General features: G+C 38.7%; 2 protein-coding genes across 2 annotated transcripts in view; one reads left to right on the forward strand and one right to left on the reverse strand.

The window, feature by feature from the left end:
- LOC121517796 (tubulin alpha chain-like) overlaps positions 1 to 19,797 on the reverse strand; it is a 1,079,624-nt gene that overhangs the window by 468,900 nt on the left and 590,927 nt on the right. The gene's annotated exons all lie outside the window — the stretch shown is intronic.
- Positions 1 to 19,797, forward strand: part of LOC121517790 (nucleolar protein 4-like) — a 246,354-nt gene that overhangs the window by 50,005 nt on the left and 176,552 nt on the right. The window contains exons 2-3 of the mRNA XM_041799822.1: positions 9,000 to 9,152; positions 12,882 to 12,993. Coding sequence (XP_041655756.1) covers positions 9,000 to 9,152; positions 12,882 to 12,993 — 265 coding nt within the window. The remainder of the gene's footprint in view (positions 1 to 8,999; positions 9,153 to 12,881; positions 12,994 to 19,797) is intronic.

Raw genomic sequence — 19,797 nt, forward strand, 5'->3', positions numbered from 1 at the left:
GGTGGAATTTTTTCAGTCAGTACATGGATCACATATGACCCAAACTGTGGAGGTCGACCCCAGGGGATCATGGATCAGCTGTGATCTGTTTCACCACTACTGCACACAGTTTCTTATTTGATTCTGCTCAACTGCCATTTTCACTCCTGAAAATTTATGGGAAATTTCAAACAACCTGCCTCTGAAATCTCCCGGAGGTGGTGGTTCACACATCATTCACAGCTTGAAGTTTTCCCTGTCAGAGGGGAGGGGGTCTCAGGAGGCAGGACATGATATAGGCAAAAGAGTCTGACACTGTAATGAAAATCTTTTTCTTCCTCTTGAGGCTATATGTGATTGGATGTATTTCCAGTAATAACAAGAGTGGAGGAGAAAATGCCTCGGAGAGGAAAATATACAGAAGCTTTTTTTAAACACACAAATAGCAGCTTAGAGAAACATCACCCCTCTTTTCCTGGCTTGTGGTAATTTACTTGTATATTTTCTGCTGTGTTCATTGATTGACTCACTCAAACTTCTTGCTGCAATTTTACAAAGGGGGTAGTGTTTCTGTGTGAAAAAATGAGAAAAAAGAAAGAAAAAGTCTGACTTTGGGATGTCAATCTGGTTTTTTAGATGTGTTTTCCTTGGGGCACCAGAAATTTTGATGATTTCCATTGCTGATAAGGTTTGTAGAACAGAAAAATCCTAATAGTAAGTAACACTTCAGGTTTGTTTGGACTGCCTGCAGAAGAGTAGAAAGCGTTCAAAGTTGTCTTCAAGAAGAGATGGATAAACATGTGACTAAGTGAAATGATATTTTCTCTCTGAATAAGTGCTGTGTTTGTTTTTTGCTGCATTTGTCTCTAATCATGAACCCGCATGTAAACCTGGAAGAAAAGTTTCAGAGAGAAACAAACTTGGTGTTCAGAGACCTTTACTCTGACTTTGTTCACTCCTGCCTCAGTTATTGTTAGAAACTCTCCTCCTTACAAACACAACAAATCGACACACTAACTATGTTCTCCACCACATGTATGGGAGCATACAGAGACACACACCTGCCCTGTGAGGTCAACGCTCATCGGTTACCATGGTACTGGCAGGTTTCACCAGTGTGCAGCTGGGGAGGAGGTGTGTGTCTTTGTGTGTATGATGCACCACCTGTTGTTGTCCTCTGGCACATATTGAGTTTTCTGAGCAGGTAGCAAAGCCCTCCTCCTCCTCCCCTATCCTATCCTTTTCTCATCTCTATTTTGCATTGTTCATGTTTATGTTTTATGTATGTCAGTTTACTGTTGGTGTTTCAAAGAACAGACCTCTGTGAGAACAGTTATACTCTTACACTTTTAAAGATAATCTTCATCCATGCAATCTTCAAACACATCACTTAAGGCCTTCTCTACATTATCTGTATGCATTTTTACTTGCACATTGCACTTTTGGCACTAGGACAGTTAAAGGGATATTTCACAAGCTCAAGAAATTATAGCATTTTTCTTTTATTTTGCAATAGAAAATACATTGAATTTTGAATTTTTTATCTTTTCACATTTTATTAAAGGTGGTTGCTAAAGGGCAGCTAACTAGGACTACAGCAGGAATTATTCATTCAGTGGACCCCACCTACATAAAGATGAAGACTGAAAAAAATTAAAAACAACCACAGCTTCAAACATTTATGTCTGATCTTTAAATATTTAATACATCTTTGATATTTTGGTCTGCAAATGTCCTTAAACATCTGCCTTTTCCTCTTATTTAGTGGGAACTATACGTTCTTCATTTGTACAGTTGATGCAGGATTGCATGATAGCAGACCATCCTTGCTTTTGATCAGTGCAGGTGCACTGATCAGTGACTGAAATTTGTTTCACTTCCTGTTAAAAATTCCCCTGGTTTTGGTCATTAGACTTTTTGCTAGTCTTAAGATGACCTCAGGATGTACAGAGCCTTATGCTGTCATTAGCTTCTACATCTTTGCAAATTAAACACTGTGACTTGGGCATCATTGGGACCAATGCAGGAAAATCCTAACTGGAATAGTTGACTCTATAGCATGGTCCCTATAGTAACTAATTTATAAGTTTATCCATTTTTGCTCCATGCACAGCAGAAGTTAGCAAAGCAAATCACCTTTTTGTCTGGTTTATGGCTCCGTGCCTCCCCTGAAGTTCTGTGACTCCCCCCAGGGGAGGCCTGCCTCACACTTTAAAAACCACTGGACTACAGTGTATGTCGGAGCCATTACACATCATCACACTGAGTACGACAGCTGAGCCCGCCTCTCACTCGTTGACATGCAGGTCATGATGTTAAATGCAGTCGACTCCATGTAGTTCAATGTAGCACGACAGCTTTTACTTCCCTCAATTAAAATTTCCGAACAAAATATTCTATTGATATCGATTTATGAAGATTATCTATGTGTACAAACATGTATGTTTCATAAACTTTTAATGGACACAGATCTTATTTTCAGCAATGATCTAAAAACTCTTTGAAAAATCTTAGGCTTGCCACTGAGGGATCCCATGCCATGCTAACTTGCAGGTTTTGCCTACAAAACTACATCATCACTGTACCACTCTATAGCAGTGACATTATTCTCCAGTGATTTCAGTGAGCGCCATCCCTTTAAACAGGACTAGGCTTTACAGCGCTTTATATGGGCACAATTTCCCTGCCTTATTTTGCAAGTTTTAGGTAAAAATGGACCAAAAAACGTTGGCTAAATTGTACTCTATACCTAACATTTTTGTAGCCTATTATTTTTCACCCAGAAAGCCTCTGTGTTTGGTTAGCTTTTGCTACAGGCTACGTGCTACTTTGCTGCTGTGCATCTGGTCAGTTGTTTGGGTTTTTATGCTTCATCAGAAACAACACACCAAACTAAAATTTAGAATTTAGAAAAGAAATAGCAACAGCAATAAACTACCTTGGATGACAACTGTCCTTTCAGCTCCTCTGGTCAGGTTGGTTTTTCTTATTTATCATCAGAAAGTTGAAGAAAGACCGTTAAACACTAGCTTTCAGTAAGGCAGGGAACTCTGGTTGGGGAGTAATGCAGGCTGCAGGCGTCTGTGAGCCACAATCCTCTGATCAGAAACATCCTCTTGAGAATAGTAGCTCTCCATGTTTATGGACTTTGGCTTACACACCTACACCACCAGGTGACTCAGGATCTCTCCTGCTAACCAGTCTCCAGTAAAGTGTCTCCTCTCTCTCTTTCTTTCCACTGAGACTCCATCTGCAGAAGCTGTTCCTCTGTGTACTCTGGCTCATAAAAGTATTCACTGGTGTCTACTGTAAACGACACCTTATTACAATTTGAGTTGAAACCATTCATTTTAATTTGTTCAGAAAACTTTCACATTCAATGCAACAGCAGTGAATTTCTTTTCTATACTTCTACTAAGGAATTCACTGCTTCTAAATGTTGTCAAACATGTCAAATAACAGCATTAATGGAAGTCTTTACATAAGCATGTGGCCTGTCTGTGGCTGCTGCAGTTATTTAGAGTGTAATGACATGTTTCATTGCTGCCAACGTGTCATTTTCCTCCCATGTTTAATGGTGTGAAACAAATTCATCATGTATAATTAGACTTAAATGACGGTGAGGCCCTGAATTAGAGCGACACCTCTGCACCTATAGTGTGTTAACCAAACCTCCCAGAGGACGGGGCACTCTCTCTCCATCTGTCTGTTTCTCTAATGCACACTTATGAGTTCTGGGAATACCGAAAGGTCTCTGGACCCTCCTTTTTATCCCAGAAAGCTATGGGAGTTTGAGGTGTGGAAACAGAAAACAGGAACAAAAGGGAAAGTCTGTCTGTGTATCTCACACAAAGAAAGAGAGGAGAGTAGAAAGAAGGACCATTTCTACACTTAACAGTCTTTAATTCATGCTTTCTCCTTTTATATTTCTACAGGAAAATAATTTTCTAAACTATTAATGTCATGAATCATAAGTTGGTGTCCAGTCTTTGCCTCACAAGGATGGTATACTGGCAAGTCACCCCATTAAATTTGCAGCAGCTGGAGTATAATTGCCACCTTTTATTAGATCTACACATGATCACCATCAGAAGCATGCAGAGAGAGAAAGAGCAGGAAGTCCACTGGTCCCTGCAGAAAAAAAAACGATTAAAGTTTGACATCTCATGATAAAACTGAAGCTTCAAGTTCTGCTGTCGTTTTTATATTTTTTAATAGCTCAAATAATATTAGCCATTTTTTAAATGTTTTACTCAGTATTCATTCAGGTGATCTGCGAGTGTGGAGGCTAACTTATGATGATGAATAGTGCTAGGAGATTGATTCTGAGGTCAGAATTACCTGATAGACACATCAGTAATCATAATGTCAGTTTAAATCATAGACTGTAGAAAGAATTGGACAAAGCCTGTGTGGCGTCAGCTGTCTGCTTACAATAGGCGGACTCAAACAGCTCTTGAAGCCAATCTGCGGAGGCTTCCATATTGAAACTGTGGTCTCAACCAAACTTTGGATCAACCCAACAGCCCGCCCACTAAGCACGACTTCCTGTCAGCTAGCTAGCTAGCATTGTGGTTGACAGAAACATAGCCTCTGCCTGTGAGGCTATCTGTCAATCAAATGAGATGCGCAAAGTGAGGTTTATCCTAAATATAATCCAAACGATCGTGGTACAAAAAAATTCACCCCTCGTACAGTGAGAGCACATGAAGACATTAGCTAATGAGACATGTTTGGTTTTTTGAACCAGGCTGTAAACCAGTTTATTTCTAGTGTAAAAACCAGCTGTTAACAGGTGGGACTTCCGATGTTCCTGCAGCCTGCCTCAAGTGCACACTTGCAGTATTGCAATTTTTTGCACTTCGGCATTGGCTTCATTTTCCAGGAGCGAAGGTTGCTGCTTGGTTTCAGTACAAATCAAATGTAGTCCAGCCTGGCGCTGTGATCTCAGTTGAAAAAAACTTCCAATCTTGAAACAGTGTCATTCTCATCAATGCTAATTTTCCCTCTTTGGCCAATCAAAATCAAGAAGGGGGTGGACTTTTCATAGCAGCTTTGCCAACAACAGTGATGATTTTGTCTTGATATTTCCTTGAAAAAAGGAAAGCATTTAAACTTAAGAGCTGGTGAGGTACTGTAACCTTGCAAAGCATATGGATTGTTCAGATTCCATCCGTCATCAGGCAGCTCCCTTTTGCTAGGTCTGAGAATAGACAATAGCAATGGCTGCGTCCTGTAAAGCGTTTAGCTTGGATGTAACTATAGCATAGTGGCATCAGAACTGGGGCACATTTCATCATAAAACAAGGTCAAAGGGCCACACTGAAAGCTTCTCTTGACAGATGTTTTCTCCTGTCCTGCTCTGGCATAAGTTTTATCCACAATCAGGCTCTACCAAACTATGACAGCAATTTTCTGTTGAGCTCAGATTACTATTGGACCTGCACATCTACTGCCTCATGTTGTCTTCTTCCTCTGATTGGCCTGTCACCTTCTGAGAATTTTTTTAAAAGTCCATCCCTTCCCAAATGTTTTGTATGAGAGGTTTCTCAGATGAATGTGAAATGAATCCATGCAAAGGATCAATAAAAGGTTAACTGGCTCCACACTAGCTAATAGTAAAGAGTTGTGAATTGACATGACAACTACCTGTTGAGCTCATTTTCTGTAGTTTACTGACAACAGAACCTTTTTCCAATCCCCCTCTGAGTTTTTCCTAATTTTAGCCCTTTCAAAACACCAGCCATGGCAGTGGTTATACTGGTACGTTAGCACCCGAAAGTGGGTTGCGGGGCCACTTTCAGTGTGTTGAGGACTGGAAAAAGATAAGCCTATGAAGCCCTTTTTCAACAGAATTGTTTTGTTCCATCTCACATTTGAACAGATTGAGGTCCAAACTTTGCTATTTTTTATGATGTAAAATACACCATATGGACAAAAGTACCACCACACATGTTTATTATTGAATTCAGGGGTTTGAAATAGATAGATTATTGATAGATAGATACTAAATGAACCCTGAGGGAAATTCAATCAGACCCTTTTCCACAGGTACAGTCATGGACGAAAATGTTGGCACCCCTGGAATTTTTCCAGAAAATACACCATTTCTCCCAGAAATTGTAGCAGTTACAAATGTTTTTGGCATACACATTTATTGCCTTTATGTGCATTAGAGCAATAGAAAAAATTCAAAGAAAAAAGCCCAAATTGACATAATTTTACACAAAATTCAAAAAATGGGCTGGACAAAATTGTTGGCACCCTTTTAAAACTGAGGGTAAATCATTTTATTTCCAGCATGTGATGCTGATTTAAGCTCACCTTTGGCAGTAACAGGTGCTGGCAATCTAGAAATCATACTTGAAGCCAGTTAGAATGTATAAAAGTTGACTCAACCTTTGTGTTGTGTGCCTGTGTGTGTCACACCAAGCACCAAGAAAGAGGAGCCAAGAACTGTCTGAGGACTTGAGAAGCTAAATTGTGGAAAAACAAGACCGTCTCCAGAGATCTAGAAATTCCTTTGTCCACTGTGCGTAATATAATCAAGAAGTTTATAACCCATGGAACTGTGGCTAATCTCTCTGGACGTGGACGAAAGAGAAAAATTGACAAAAGAATGCAATGCAGGATAGTTAGAATGGTGGAAAAACATCCTCAGTCAACTTCCACACAAATTCAGGCTGTCCTGCAGACTTAGGATGCAAAAGTGTCAGCTCGAACCATACGTCGTAATCTGAATGAGATGAAGCGCTATGCCAGGAGACTGAGGAGAACCCCACTGCTGACAAAGAGACATAAAAAGCCAGACTGGAGTTTGCAAAAATGTACCTGAGTAAGCCTCAATCCTTCTGGGAGAACATTTTGTGGACAGATGAGACTAAGGTAGAGCTTTTTGGAAAAGCACGTCATTCCACTGTTTACAGAAAACGGAATGAGGCCTACAAAGAAAAGAACACACTACCTACAGTCAAACATGGTGGAGGTTCAAAGATGTTTTGGGGTTGTTTTGCTGCCTCTGGCACTGGGTGCCTTGACTGTCTGCAAGGAATCATGAAATCTGGAGACTATCAAAAAATTTTGGGCCGCAATGTAGGGCCTAGTGTCAGAAAGTTGGGTCTGCGTCAGTGGTCATGGGTGTTCCAGCAGGACAATGACCCCAAACATACTTCAAAAAGCACCAAGAAATGGTTGGAGACAAAGCGCTGGAGAGTTCTGAAGTGGCCAGCAATCAGCAGTCCAGATCTAAATCCCATTGAACACCTATGGAGAGATCTCAAAACTGCTGTTGCAAGAAGGAACCCTTCAAATCTGAGAGACCTGGAGCAGTTTGCAAAAGAAGAGAGGTCCAAAATTCCAGTTGAGAGGTGTAAGGAGCTTGTTGATGGTTATAGGAAACGATTGGTTTCAGTTATTATTTCCCAAGGGTATGCAACCAAATATTAAGTTGAGGGTGCTAACAATTTTGTCCGGCCCATTTTTTACATTTTGTGTAAAATTATGTCAATGTTGTCTTTTTCCTTCGGATTTTTTGTGTTGTTCCAATGCACATAAAGGCAATAAACACATGTATACTAAAACATTTGTTGATTGCAACAATTTCTAGGAGAAATTATGTATTTTCTGGAAAAATTCCAGGGGTGCCAACATTTTCATGATTGTGTAAAATCAAGGACCTAGTCAAGCAGTCACCATTTACAAACATTTGTAACACAACATGGGTCGTTCTGAAGAGCTCAGTGAGTTTAAGCATGGTATTGTGAGACGGTTTATGAAATTTCATCCATGCTGGATATTCTACTGTAATGGAATATTTTCAGGAAATGGAAGCACCTTATGTTACCTCCCTGGCTGCATTGTGCCAGCTGTGAAGTTTGGTGATATAGGGCTGTTTTTAAGTGAAGGACAATCTTAATGTGCCAGAATACCAAGACATCTTGAACAATGCTCTGCTTCCAACTGTGTGACAACAGTTCGGGGGAGGCCCTTTTCTATTCCGACATGACTGTGCCCCAGTCCACAGAGAAGAACTATGAAGACTAGGTCTGGGCAATTAATCGCAAATTAGATTAAATCGCAATATGGCCTGCTGCAATTTTCAAATCGCAGAAGTTGCAATATTTCTTTAACCTGAAATGTGAGTCAAAACACCGGTTTAAAACTTCTTTTGCAGCAGAGGTGTTATGTGTTACATATAATGCAATCATTCAAGACCCCCTTTTTTTTAGAATAATCTGCAAACAGTCTTTGTTCATTTTTGTCCATTTTTTCTGAGATATGAGAATATGAGAATGACTTTAAAATGATCATTCCCTTTAATACAGTAATTCATATCCAATTTGCAACATGAGTCAAAATCATCACTATTGGATATTTTTTCAAAATTATTCAGCCCTGTTTTGTTGGTTTTAATATAGAATGATGTATTGCTTGTGTTTGTTGGAAAATACATAAGATGAAGAACTTAAGGAATAATCGAATATAAAATAGCAATCGCAATATTGGGGGAAAAAAATTGCAATTATATTATTTTCCCAAATCGTTCAGCCCTAATAAAGCAGGGTTTAATAAGTTCAGTGTGAAAGAACTTGAGTGGCCGGCACAGAGCCCAGACCTCAAGTCCATTGAGTGCCTTTGGGATAAACTGGAACAGAGATTGTGAGCCAGACCGTATAGTAAATCCATGGTATATCCCATGCCATTGATATGTGAAACAGTATATATGGCATGCCTTGTTAATTTATCACTTCTCTTCATTTTCATATTACCGAAAATGAATTCATGAAAAAGGCATCAGGTTAAAAATAATGCTTAGCTTTTTGAGATTGATTTGTGTTCTTGCCATGCAAATGTAAGCTTGAAGAAGGAAACTTTAAATTCCTCCAAAAACTGTAGAGCCATAAGTCCCAAGTTAACATTATATGTCTTTGCTCTGAGGTACCTTTGTCTTTACTGTGATTGTACAAAAATACAAAAAAAATTAAATAAGAAGTTAAAATTTTCTTCTTCTCGGTTTTCAGTGCGTGGATAGTGTGTCAGGGGTCGACTCGTCCTTGAAGCGTGTGGCAGTGGTGGAGGATTTCTTCGATATCATCTACGCCATGCACGTAGAGATCAGCTCCGACCCTGGAAAAGCCCCGAAACACGCCGGCCAGAAGAAGACGTACAAAGCTGTAAGAATGAAGTTTGGGTTCTGTTGAAACTCCCTGATCTTGTGTTTTGAATCTGCATGTCTTTGCCTATTTGTCATTCTCTCTTTCATAACTCCTGCCATCTGTTGCCTAACTCTCCCTATCTATCTTCCTTTTCTTTCGGGCTTCATTCCTCTTTTAAAGAAACAGCGTCTGAGTCTTTTAACTGCTTCTGATGTAGTTTCAGTTTCACATCAGTTTGAGTCCTTCTGAAAATCAGCAGGCATATTTAAACCAGCATGCTAACAAAGGCTTCCTTTAAGTGTGTTCAAATCATTTTCAATTGTAGGCGTCACTTGTCTTTGGAGCTGAATGGTGGTGACCTCAAAAAGTCTAACAGTTAAAGATTTATTGGAAAGAGCCTCATTTCACTGCTGATTTAATAATGAAACATTTACTTATTAAACAAGGATCATTCTATTCCAGTTATATGGGCTCATTGTATGCAGAATTTCACAGTCATGTGTCTGTTTCCTCCAAGTTAAATTTAAAGGTTTGAATGAGTACATGACATGCATTACACAATGGTCTCATTTCAGTTTTGTCATTTGACTATTTTGGGGTTTCTGTGATTTATTCAGTGCGTATAAGAAGTATTAGCCCCCTTGGATATTTTACCCTTTTATTATTTTTATAAATCAGTCATGGTCAATGTAATTCAGCTTTTTAAACAAAAAATCTTTAATGTTAAAGTGAAAACAGATTTCTACAAATTACATGAAAATAAGATATGCAAAATAAGTGACTACATAAATATTCATCCTCTTAAAGTCCGTATTTAGTAGAGTCACCTTTGGCTGCAATCACAGGTCAAAGTCTGTGTGGATAGGCCCCAATCAGGCTCAAACACCTGGACTCTGCCTTTTTACTCAGTTCTTCTTTGCTTAACTGCTCAGGCTCTGTCAGGTTGCACAGGGATTGGGCATGAACAGCCCTTTTCAAGTCCAGCCACAAATCCTCTATTGGAATGAGGGCTGGGTGTTGACTCGCCCAAAGACTGAGAACATTACACCTGTTGTCTTCAAACCGTTTCTGTGTAGCTTTCGCTGTATGCTTTGGCTCATTGTCTGCCCGGAAAATAAATCTTCTCCCAAGCCGTACTTCTCTTGAAGACTCCTTTAGATTGTCCTCCAGGATTTTCCTATTTTGCTGCATTTGTTTTACCCTCCAAGAAGCATCCCCACAGCATGATGCTGCCACCACTTCTTTACATCTCCAGTCAACACGTGGACTTTTTTCATGTTAACCTATGTAGCATGCTGTATGGGCATAATTATCTATGATATTAGAGCACAGTTATCACTGACGCTTTTCATGATGATAATAATATAAATGGTAGGATAACAGTGGGGGAAGTATATCACGGTTATCATTGTTACCAGTAAACTTTTCATCTCTTTCATGCATCTCTAATATGTTTGGAACTTTTCTGCCAGCAGTGATGATTTAATCTTTTTACTCCTCAGATATGTCCACAAAAGCTATTTCTTTTGCCACAAGTAGGCTCATATTGATTTTAAAATTATCCTAAAACAATAAAGAGAGAACTCTATCTGAAAGAATAAGATGCTTTTTTTGGAACCTACAAAACACAAATGTTCGGTCTGTCCCTTCAAAGCTTACAAACACCATCGAAAATTTACTTCAAAGTACAATAGACTTACCTCTTAGAAATTGCCTTGATTTTATTTTGTAATGTAAAAATCAGCTGTTCATCTTTTATTTTGCAAGAAACTGTAGATGTGATAAAAAACTTGAACATGAATAAAATGTAACTGCACTGTGCACAAAGAGAACATAAACTGTGTTTATGCTATTTTCAATAATATGTTTGTTGATAAAGTTTTAAAAGTTTGAATGGCTGTGGGAAATTGTGATTTGCTACAAGTCTAGGTGTTCTTATCTTATACGGAAGAGTATTAGGGCCACTGAAAAAAAAAATTTGAGACGAAATTTTTTTTCTCACTTGTGAGAAAAAAGTCAGAATTCTGAGATTAAAGTCAGAATTCTGAGATTAAAGTCAGAATTCTAAGTTTAAACTCAGGATTTTGAGAAAAAAGTCAGAATTCAGAGATTAAATTCAGAATTCTGACTTTAATCTCAGAATTCTGAAAAAAAAGTTGAGACTTTTTTTTCATTTGAAGAATAAAGTCAGAATTCTGACTTTTTTTCTCAGAATTCTGACTTTTTTCTCAGAATTCTGACTTTAATCTCAGAATTCTGACTTTAATCTCAGAATTCTGACTTTTTTCTCACAAGTGAAAAAAAAATGTTCTTCTCAAATTTTTTTTTCAGTGGCCCCAATACTCTTCCGTAATCTGATGATGAAGGTAGATGTAGAAAAAGAAGACTTTCTATCTTTAGACTGGTTATTTAGGAGAGACTGGCAGTGAGTCTGCTGGTTCTGTTAGTGCCTTCACAGGGCTCTTCTTCATTCTCAGCTGTAGACACCGCCCTCTTTTGGTGATTTTGAGGAAGTGCAGCTCTCACTGATGAATCCTCTTAGCTAAACTATTTCTTCTCTCTTTGATCTTCTTTTTTAAGTTTTCTTTCTTTATTTTTTAAAATCCTTTTATAACTTAATGTTCAATTATTTAGACATGCAGGGTTTGTACTTCCTACCCTTTGTGTCTTTGTACATTACAAACAGTATGGAGTGTATTTATGGTGATTACAGTAGAGATAAAGCCAGGAGCGGCTCACCTTGCCACACAGCTGCAGGTCTGAGTGCCACCAAAGGCTGGGAGTGACATTTGTCTTTGCTTCACCCCCTCCTTCATACATACACCAACTCTCTCTCCCTCCCTCCCTCTCTCTCACAGAACACACACTCACTGCACAGCAACCCCCCATCCATGCACGCTGGCTGTTTTCCACCCTTCCTCCTCTCTTGCTTCTTTTGTGTCTTTTGTGCCTCATTTCCAGAATAAATGTTTGATTTATGCAAAGGCACATTCAAACATCACATCTACAGCAGAGCAGGGAGCTTCTAAAAGAAAGTCATATGAAAAGGAGGCAAGATCTTTGAATTCTGGGAAAATTTTACACAAAACAAACCTGATTGATGAATAATGGGCTGTTTCACTGAAGTATTTTTATGATTAAGAGTTCGCCTCTTAATGTTCAGTGAAAGTTTTAAGCACTTCAAAGTAAAGTACTCATCTTTTACAGAAGTTTACAGAAAGATTGGATGATTTTAAAGAGTGAAATTTATCTCTAAAGTCATCACTAGAAGTAAGGAAACTACCAGTATAAAAGCTGTTGTTATCTTAATTCCCTAATTGCCATTTTCTGTGCAGCCCAGGTAAGAAAGAAATAACTCAATATTACTGATGCATGATGGGAATCTCTGATGTATTTGACAAGCTTTGTTATGGCTGATATTTTAATATATGTAATCAATGTAAAACCATAGTAGACGTCAAATCTTTCTCCATTAAATGTAATTTTATTTGGCCTTCACTGACATGGTTTTTAATGATCTGCTTGAATTTTTATTTCTTTATCAAGGGGATCAAAATTTTGACAGTGCAATCACATGAAATGTTTTAATGTTACATGCAAATTTTATTTAGGATTTTTTTAAAATGTGCACTGACCTTTTGTCCTGTTGCCTGTATTGTCCGACTCCCAAGTTGCTTTAGTCATTGCAAAACTACTAGTGGTAAAACACTTTCCTTTCTCCTGATATGTTTTGTGTCTCTCTCTCAGATTGCAGAGACGTACGCCTTCCTGCCCAGAGAGGCGGTGACTCGGTTCCTGATGAGCTGTGGAGAGTGTCAGAAGAGGATGCACATCAGCACCACAGGACAAGACTGTAAAGGTATGAAACAGCAGAAAAAAAGGAATCTGTGCTCAGTCTTAGAGAGTGAACAGCTTGACGTCAGGTAGCAGCAGAGATCTCCTCTTGAGGGGCAAGAAGTGATTTCTACATAGAGAAACTCTACCAAAAGGCCTTTTTTGAGCAGTTTACGACTGTGCCAATTGTTCAACATGCAAAAATGTAAGCATTCTTAATTCCTGTGCTACTTTTGTGACCTGAAAGTAGGAAAATATTCAGGCTACCAGTGTTTCTTCAGCTGAAGTTTGTCTCACCGTCCTCCAGCCTTTCTTGTTGTGACCTGAAATTAGTCTCTTTAAAGAAATCCAGATCATTTGGCTCAGCTCAGTTGAGCTGATTGTTTGGCTCCCAAGCTCTTCATTTACTAACATTTCAGCTTTTTGAATATGGATGAAATAACTTCTAAAGGGTGTAGGAAAGGAAACTGGCACTCAAACAGGAACTAGCTAACATGGCTAACATGAAAGAGCCACTTCATAGCACAGGCTCTTCCATGAACGGCTCATCATCACTCAGTCGCTTAGTCACCAAGGTTTATTTTGTTGATAGTTAATCTTCGTTTCGATTAAAAGTATTTTTGTAAGAAAATAAGGACTGTTTTATATGTGAAAGGGCTCAGCTAGCCTCTTAGCTCAGTACAAGACTCCTCTAGAACCTCATCTGTCTTCATCTGGATAGATGACGCTATGGAGGTCTGCAGGACTGAGTATTTGTGATATTGATACCTCCACGCAAGGTAAATCTGAGGTAAAAATAACTTTTCTTTTTTTTTTTTTAAGTTTAGTGATCATATTCAGTGCATGTAGAAATTTTCTGGTGATAATTGCTGTATAGAGATCAAGTGGAACTGTTAAGGACTAATGTTCCTCTGCTCCCATTCATTTCTAATGACTGTACCCACTTTCTGACCCCCAACGGACATTTGGGATCATGTGATTGCAAACAGCCTATAGGCAGCACTCATATGCAAAGAGTTCAAAGTGCTTTGCAGAGTTAGAGATCAATATTTATAACATTTATAGCATTAAACAGTGCAGAAAGACATTAAAGATGGACTACATTACAATAGAAAATAAAAAATAAAGCTTTTCTGGTCATAAGTTGTCCATTTTTCCTCATTGGGCTGTAAATCAGAAGAAAAGATGCTCTTCCCCATCCTCTCCTCTGCCAGCGCTGCCACCCCCATATTATGTTTTCTGTGAATCCTGGTACCCTGAAGGCCCCCTCCCCATTCCTCTCCATCCCCCCATCATTCCTCCTCCTGCTGCCCATCTTTCCATCCCCCTCCAGCTTGCCCATCTCCTCTTCTCCTTTATCCATCCCACCCATCATCTATCCCCTTCCAGCTTGCGTTTCTCCCTCCCATCATCCCCCTCTGCACCGCTCTGAGCTTCCTGTCCCGTCCCCTCCTCCATCCTCGGCTCCTCTCCTTTGTCACATCCTCTGTCGATCCCTATACCCTCGGTCCAACCCCCCTCTCCTGTGGGTTTTCTCCTCGTCCCTCATTAAACAGAGGAGTCATTGGAGTGTCCTGTCTCTCTCTTCAATTAGCCTAATTAATGGCTTTTAACAAAGAAAATGGCCCAGGAAACGAGCTCATTTTCCATGTAGTTGGGGGAGAGAGGGAGAAAGAAACATGCTGATTGAGGGAACTTAAAGGGGAGAAGTATAAAGAGCATGGTAAAAAGAGTTTATCCATATGGAGGAAGAAAAGAGGTTTGGAGGATGTGGAACGAAACAGGAGTCACAAAAATATTCAAATGAAGCTTCATTTAAAGAGAGTTTGCCTGAAGTACCACTGCTGCTTCATAAGGAGCTGACTTCACTGTTTGACTCTCATACAGAAGTCAGTAAAGCTTAAAACATGTAAAACTGCTGTTGTTGTAAATAATTCCAGACTTAAACCTTGATGTTGTTGATCGTGGACAAACCACATAAAGAATAACTTTTTCCCTGTTGCTGTAAATGCACTACTTAACTAAAGTACTGGACCTTTGTACTTTTTAATTTTTATGCATGGATTTGATGATTACATATTGGGCTAAGGGGTATTTTTTACTGTTTGGGTCACAGTTTTAATTTTATTGTATAAATGATTAATGGCTGATGCTGTTAAATTGGTCTTGGCAGAAACTCTGGGGGCTGGACTTTCAAAAAAACAAAAATTAAATTTGACAAACCAATTTTGCCAATTTTCACCTGTTTGCCACTCTTTAACCCCCTTTTTTTTGCAACTTTCTTGCTAATTATTGCCCCTGTGTGCTACTCATTAGCACCTTTCAACTACTGTGCCAGGCTATTTTTGCTATATGTTTGACACTTTTTCCCCTTTTTGATACTCCAATCCAATTTTTGCCACTCTCTAACCCTTTTAAACCACTTTTCCTGCATGTTTTATCTCATTTGTGCTACTCTTTTATCTATTTTTGTAATGTTTCTTGTGTGTCTGCCACTTTGTGACCTATTTTCATTACTTTTTTGCACTTTTTTTGCTAATTTTAACCCATCTTTGATACCTCTTTCCCCCTTTTCCTCTTTTACTAATTTTTGCCACATTTTAACCTCTTTTCACCACTTGCCATTTTTTATCCCTTTGTGCCACACTGCAATCCATTTTTCCACTTATCAACATTTGTTACCACACTCTAAACCCTTTTCAACCCCTTTATCTGTCAAGTTTTGCGACATTTCTTCCAAATTTGACCCTTTTTAAAAAAATATTTTCTAATAATGGCTGGCAAGTAAATTTCTATAAAGGATGATCAAATCTTAAGTCATTCTGAAACTTTTTCAATATTAATCATTTTTGGGGTTGATTTAACAACTGCAGACATTTAAAGCCAATAACATCTCCAACTATTTAGAATTTATTTTTTAGATTAAAATAATCTTTAGTTTAAGTCACATGTTAGTCATTTTAGTCTTTAGAAATTTAGTTAACTTTTTAAGTTTTCATCACAAAAGTCCCTACATTTATTTCAGTCATTACTTTTAGTCGTGGTGTTTATTCTCTTTGAATATTTTTTTGGCAATAAAAACAAACAAAAAAACTTTTCTAAATTGTAAAAATTTAAATTTGTCAGTTAAACAGAGAAAAGACCTGCATGTGAATTAATGGTAATGGTTCAGTACATTTTCAGTACGGTAATTAAAGCAGAGAAAAAGATATTCCTTTTCTAAATTCTGAGCTTTTTTTACATTAAAAATATACATTGAAATAAATAAGCTGAATAAATGACATTTAAATTAGGAATAATGCTGCAACGTCCTGCCAAAATGTCTTCAACGAATTAAAATACAGAAACGTTATTTTTTTCAGTTACTAGGTTATTTATCTTAATTTTTATTGATATATTGACATATCTATACACTCTCTTCGGATTTTCAAATTTCCCAGCTGACCTTGAACCCATCATCATACAACCATAAGTTAGCTCATTAATAGTGCTAGTTAACGTCTATCCTGCTGATTTCAACACAGAATTCAGCCGTGGATTATTTTATCAACCGGTGGTACCCACTTCAAAGTTTGGGGGCACTTTTTACAGCTCATCTCAGCAGATAAAGAGGATAAAGTCAGCTTGGAGTCTGAAGATAACTGTTATCAGTGCACTGAAACAGCTGCAGAAGGGACTGATCCCCCTCTCCTCCTCCTCCAACACATCATCGCTTTCATAAAGAGACCCTAAATCATGAGAAGTTCATAGAGGACTGGTGCATATTTTTGTTGAAAGGCGGAGGAGTTGATTTTCTGTACTTTGGCTTGGTTAACTTTAACAGGTGTTAAAAATCCTGTTTTTCCAACAGCTTATATGGTTGTTTATCGGCTGCTTTAAAATTAATTTTCATTGCTTTTGTCCTCTCAGAAATTGCCAGAAAGAGTCTGCTAAACTTACAAACAGAGCTGTGGTTCCTTTGTTTTTTTTCCTAGTCGCAGCAGTGTTCATCTTTGTGCTGTCCCTGATTCTTCAGTTGATCCAACGGACGTGCTGTCAGAAACACTCCTGCTAGATAATGTGTGCACTACTTTGGTCTCCTCCTTGTCCACTGTTGTATTTTACTGGGAAACGAAGTGTTCACAAACAAGAGCCTTTACCTGGGGATATTCAGGCTGTTTCTGTTGTTTGCTGTGGTTGTGTGGTTGCGTGGATGGTGTCAGTTGTGCTCTCGTTTTCCCGTCCGTGTGTGAGGCTGAGAGGCCCGAATCGATACGGTACAAATACGTGTACCTTTACACCTCAAATGTTCACACTTGAATGTGAACACTTGAAAAGTGTAAAGCTGGGATCATTCTATGTCAGAGAGTCATTTTGTACATGCCTTCCTGCATATTTCTTCATGTGTAACAGTTTTAAAAAGTGTATTTGATAGAGTAAGCACTTTGAATCTGCCTTTTAGCTCTAAGTCATACTTTCAGACCAAACTGGTGTAGCAGTGAATCAGTCATTTAAGTAATCTGTCATCATCAAGATTGACATAGACAATATGGACTGAAAAAAAGGATTTTGAAATGCACAATATCTGAAATTTAAACCTGTGATTAAAATTGCGATTAATCAACTGTTGAAGTTTAGGGATTAATTGTGATTTTAAAAATTGTGCGACAGCCCTAGCTGTATTTATTTTAGACTGATTTAATGCAGACACAAACACATATACAGACATGTTTATTTATTCATTACATCCTGATTCTAAGGTGTGGCTGAACCTTTCCTGGATGACACCTGTGACCTGTTAGCTCAGATCAACTAGGGATTAAAGTTATAAAAGACAGCGTGCATCATTAAAATGTAAATATATGAACATCAATACAGAAAATGTAAGAATAGTTCTAATTTGACAGTAAATAAGATAAGATAATTTTTATATGTATATTTGCACTTGTAAGACAAGAGACAATAGCCATGATGCTTCAGCTGAGTTTGTGTTACTGTGTGTGTTGTGGAATCACTGGATGCCACTCAGAGAGAGAGAAAGAGAGCGAGAGAGAGCGGCTAATTGCCTTCCTGCCCTGTGGGGGGTTCAGCCTCTCCCTGACATGAACACACACATGACTTAACACACAAATGTACGTAAACACACACATGTGACTGTGACCCCAGCCCTCTTTATCGCTCTGCTGAAGTGACTCCCACTAAAGTTCAGCTTTGAATTATTAAAAGCAATTAATCAGCATGGACCGGGGCCATGTTTAATTGACACAGGCAGCAGGCTTGCTGCGTTAATTTGACAGTGTGTATGATAGTGTGTGTTTGAAGCCATACATGTGGCTGTATGTTAGACTAGGTTCCTCTTTGTTTGGGAGAATAAAAACTAAGAAAGTTGCCTAGATATTTCATTTTATTTCAAAACTGAATGTGAAGTTCCCTCATTTCCAATACCATCAAGATTACAACCACATTAAAACTAGCAAGACAAAATAACAAACAATCTCTATCAGTTTAAAACAGCAGAAATCAATCAGAACAGCAAACAAACTAACTAGACTTTAGGACAAAGGTTCTCAACTCTGCTGGAGAGGGGAAGGCTTTAATATTTAGAGCTTGTTGAAGGGCATTACATGAGCTCAGGGCAATGAAGGAAAATGCAGTTTTGTAGATTTCCGTGCAGGCTCAAGGGGCTTCATCAAATCAGTGGAGCAGGTCATGGGAGTGCTTGAACTCCACACAAGTTTGAGCTGTGAGGTGGTAGTTTACATCCATGTCATATTCAAAGTTAAATAACCTTTGAACCGTAAATCACAGACACTCACTTGATTTTTCCTCTGCAAGATGTTGTTCCTTTCTAATGGCATCTTTCACGCCTTTGTAGCTCTTACAGAACGTTTTCTAGCAAGCCTGAAACTTGGGAATCTTTCCTGGGTCTTGAAAGGTTAAATCCACTCCAGTAACTCCGAGGAGTGTTGGGTCCATCACCAGTTATAAATCTAAGGGCAGAGTGATAGACAGTGTCCAGGGGTTGAAGCTGCTGCATTCCTATAAGCATCCCCATAATCAATAACTGATGGGAGCACAGCGTCAACTATTCTCTTCCTACCTCCCATTAGAAACTTGATTTATTTCTGTACATGAAGCCTGCTTAGAAATTAGTGTGTTCACATGGTACTCAAATGAAAAAATCCTCTGGTACTGAGCGTACCAGCCTGTGATGGATGAAGTGAGGATGGACCCGATGATGGCAGTAAAAGTGCACCATCGTCGCCTTCAGTAGGTTGAATTTCTTTAACTGCTGCAGTAAGTGCATCCTCTGTTGTGCTGTCTGGATAAGGGAGCTGGTATTGAACTCCAACTTGAGGTTCTGAGTGATGAGGGTCCCCAAGAAATGGAAAGAGACCACAGTGAAAACAGGGTTGTATATTTTAGATTTTTTTTTTTATATCAGTGCTAAATCATGACTTTAAAAAAAGACATAATGATATCTGTGTTGTAGGTATACGATGTGTTGGTACCACTACAATGTTGGTGCCGATTACGATACTCATCCCTACTGCTGAGTGATCATCAGAGTAACTCTGTAACTGCTGAGTGGCCAAGAGAGTAATTCAGTCTTGTAGGTCTGCTGTCTTTAGAGCATTGAACTCCAGCTTGTTTTGACTGTACCAGGTCACCAGATGGTCCACCTCTCACCTGTAGACAAACTCATCCCCACCAGAGATGTGTCTGCAAACTTGAGGAGCTGGATAGAATTATGGTTGTTACGATTCTGATACCAGTATTGAAAATACGTCAGATACTGATTAAAATGCAGGTATTGGTATCGGTGAGTCACAAGTTTATGCACTGATCC

This window comes from Cheilinus undulatus, linkage group 11 (genome assembly GCF_018320785.1).
Source record: "Cheilinus undulatus linkage group 11, ASM1832078v1, whole genome shotgun sequence".
NCBI lineage: Eukaryota > Metazoa > Chordata > Actinopteri > Labriformes > Labridae > Cheilinus > Cheilinus undulatus.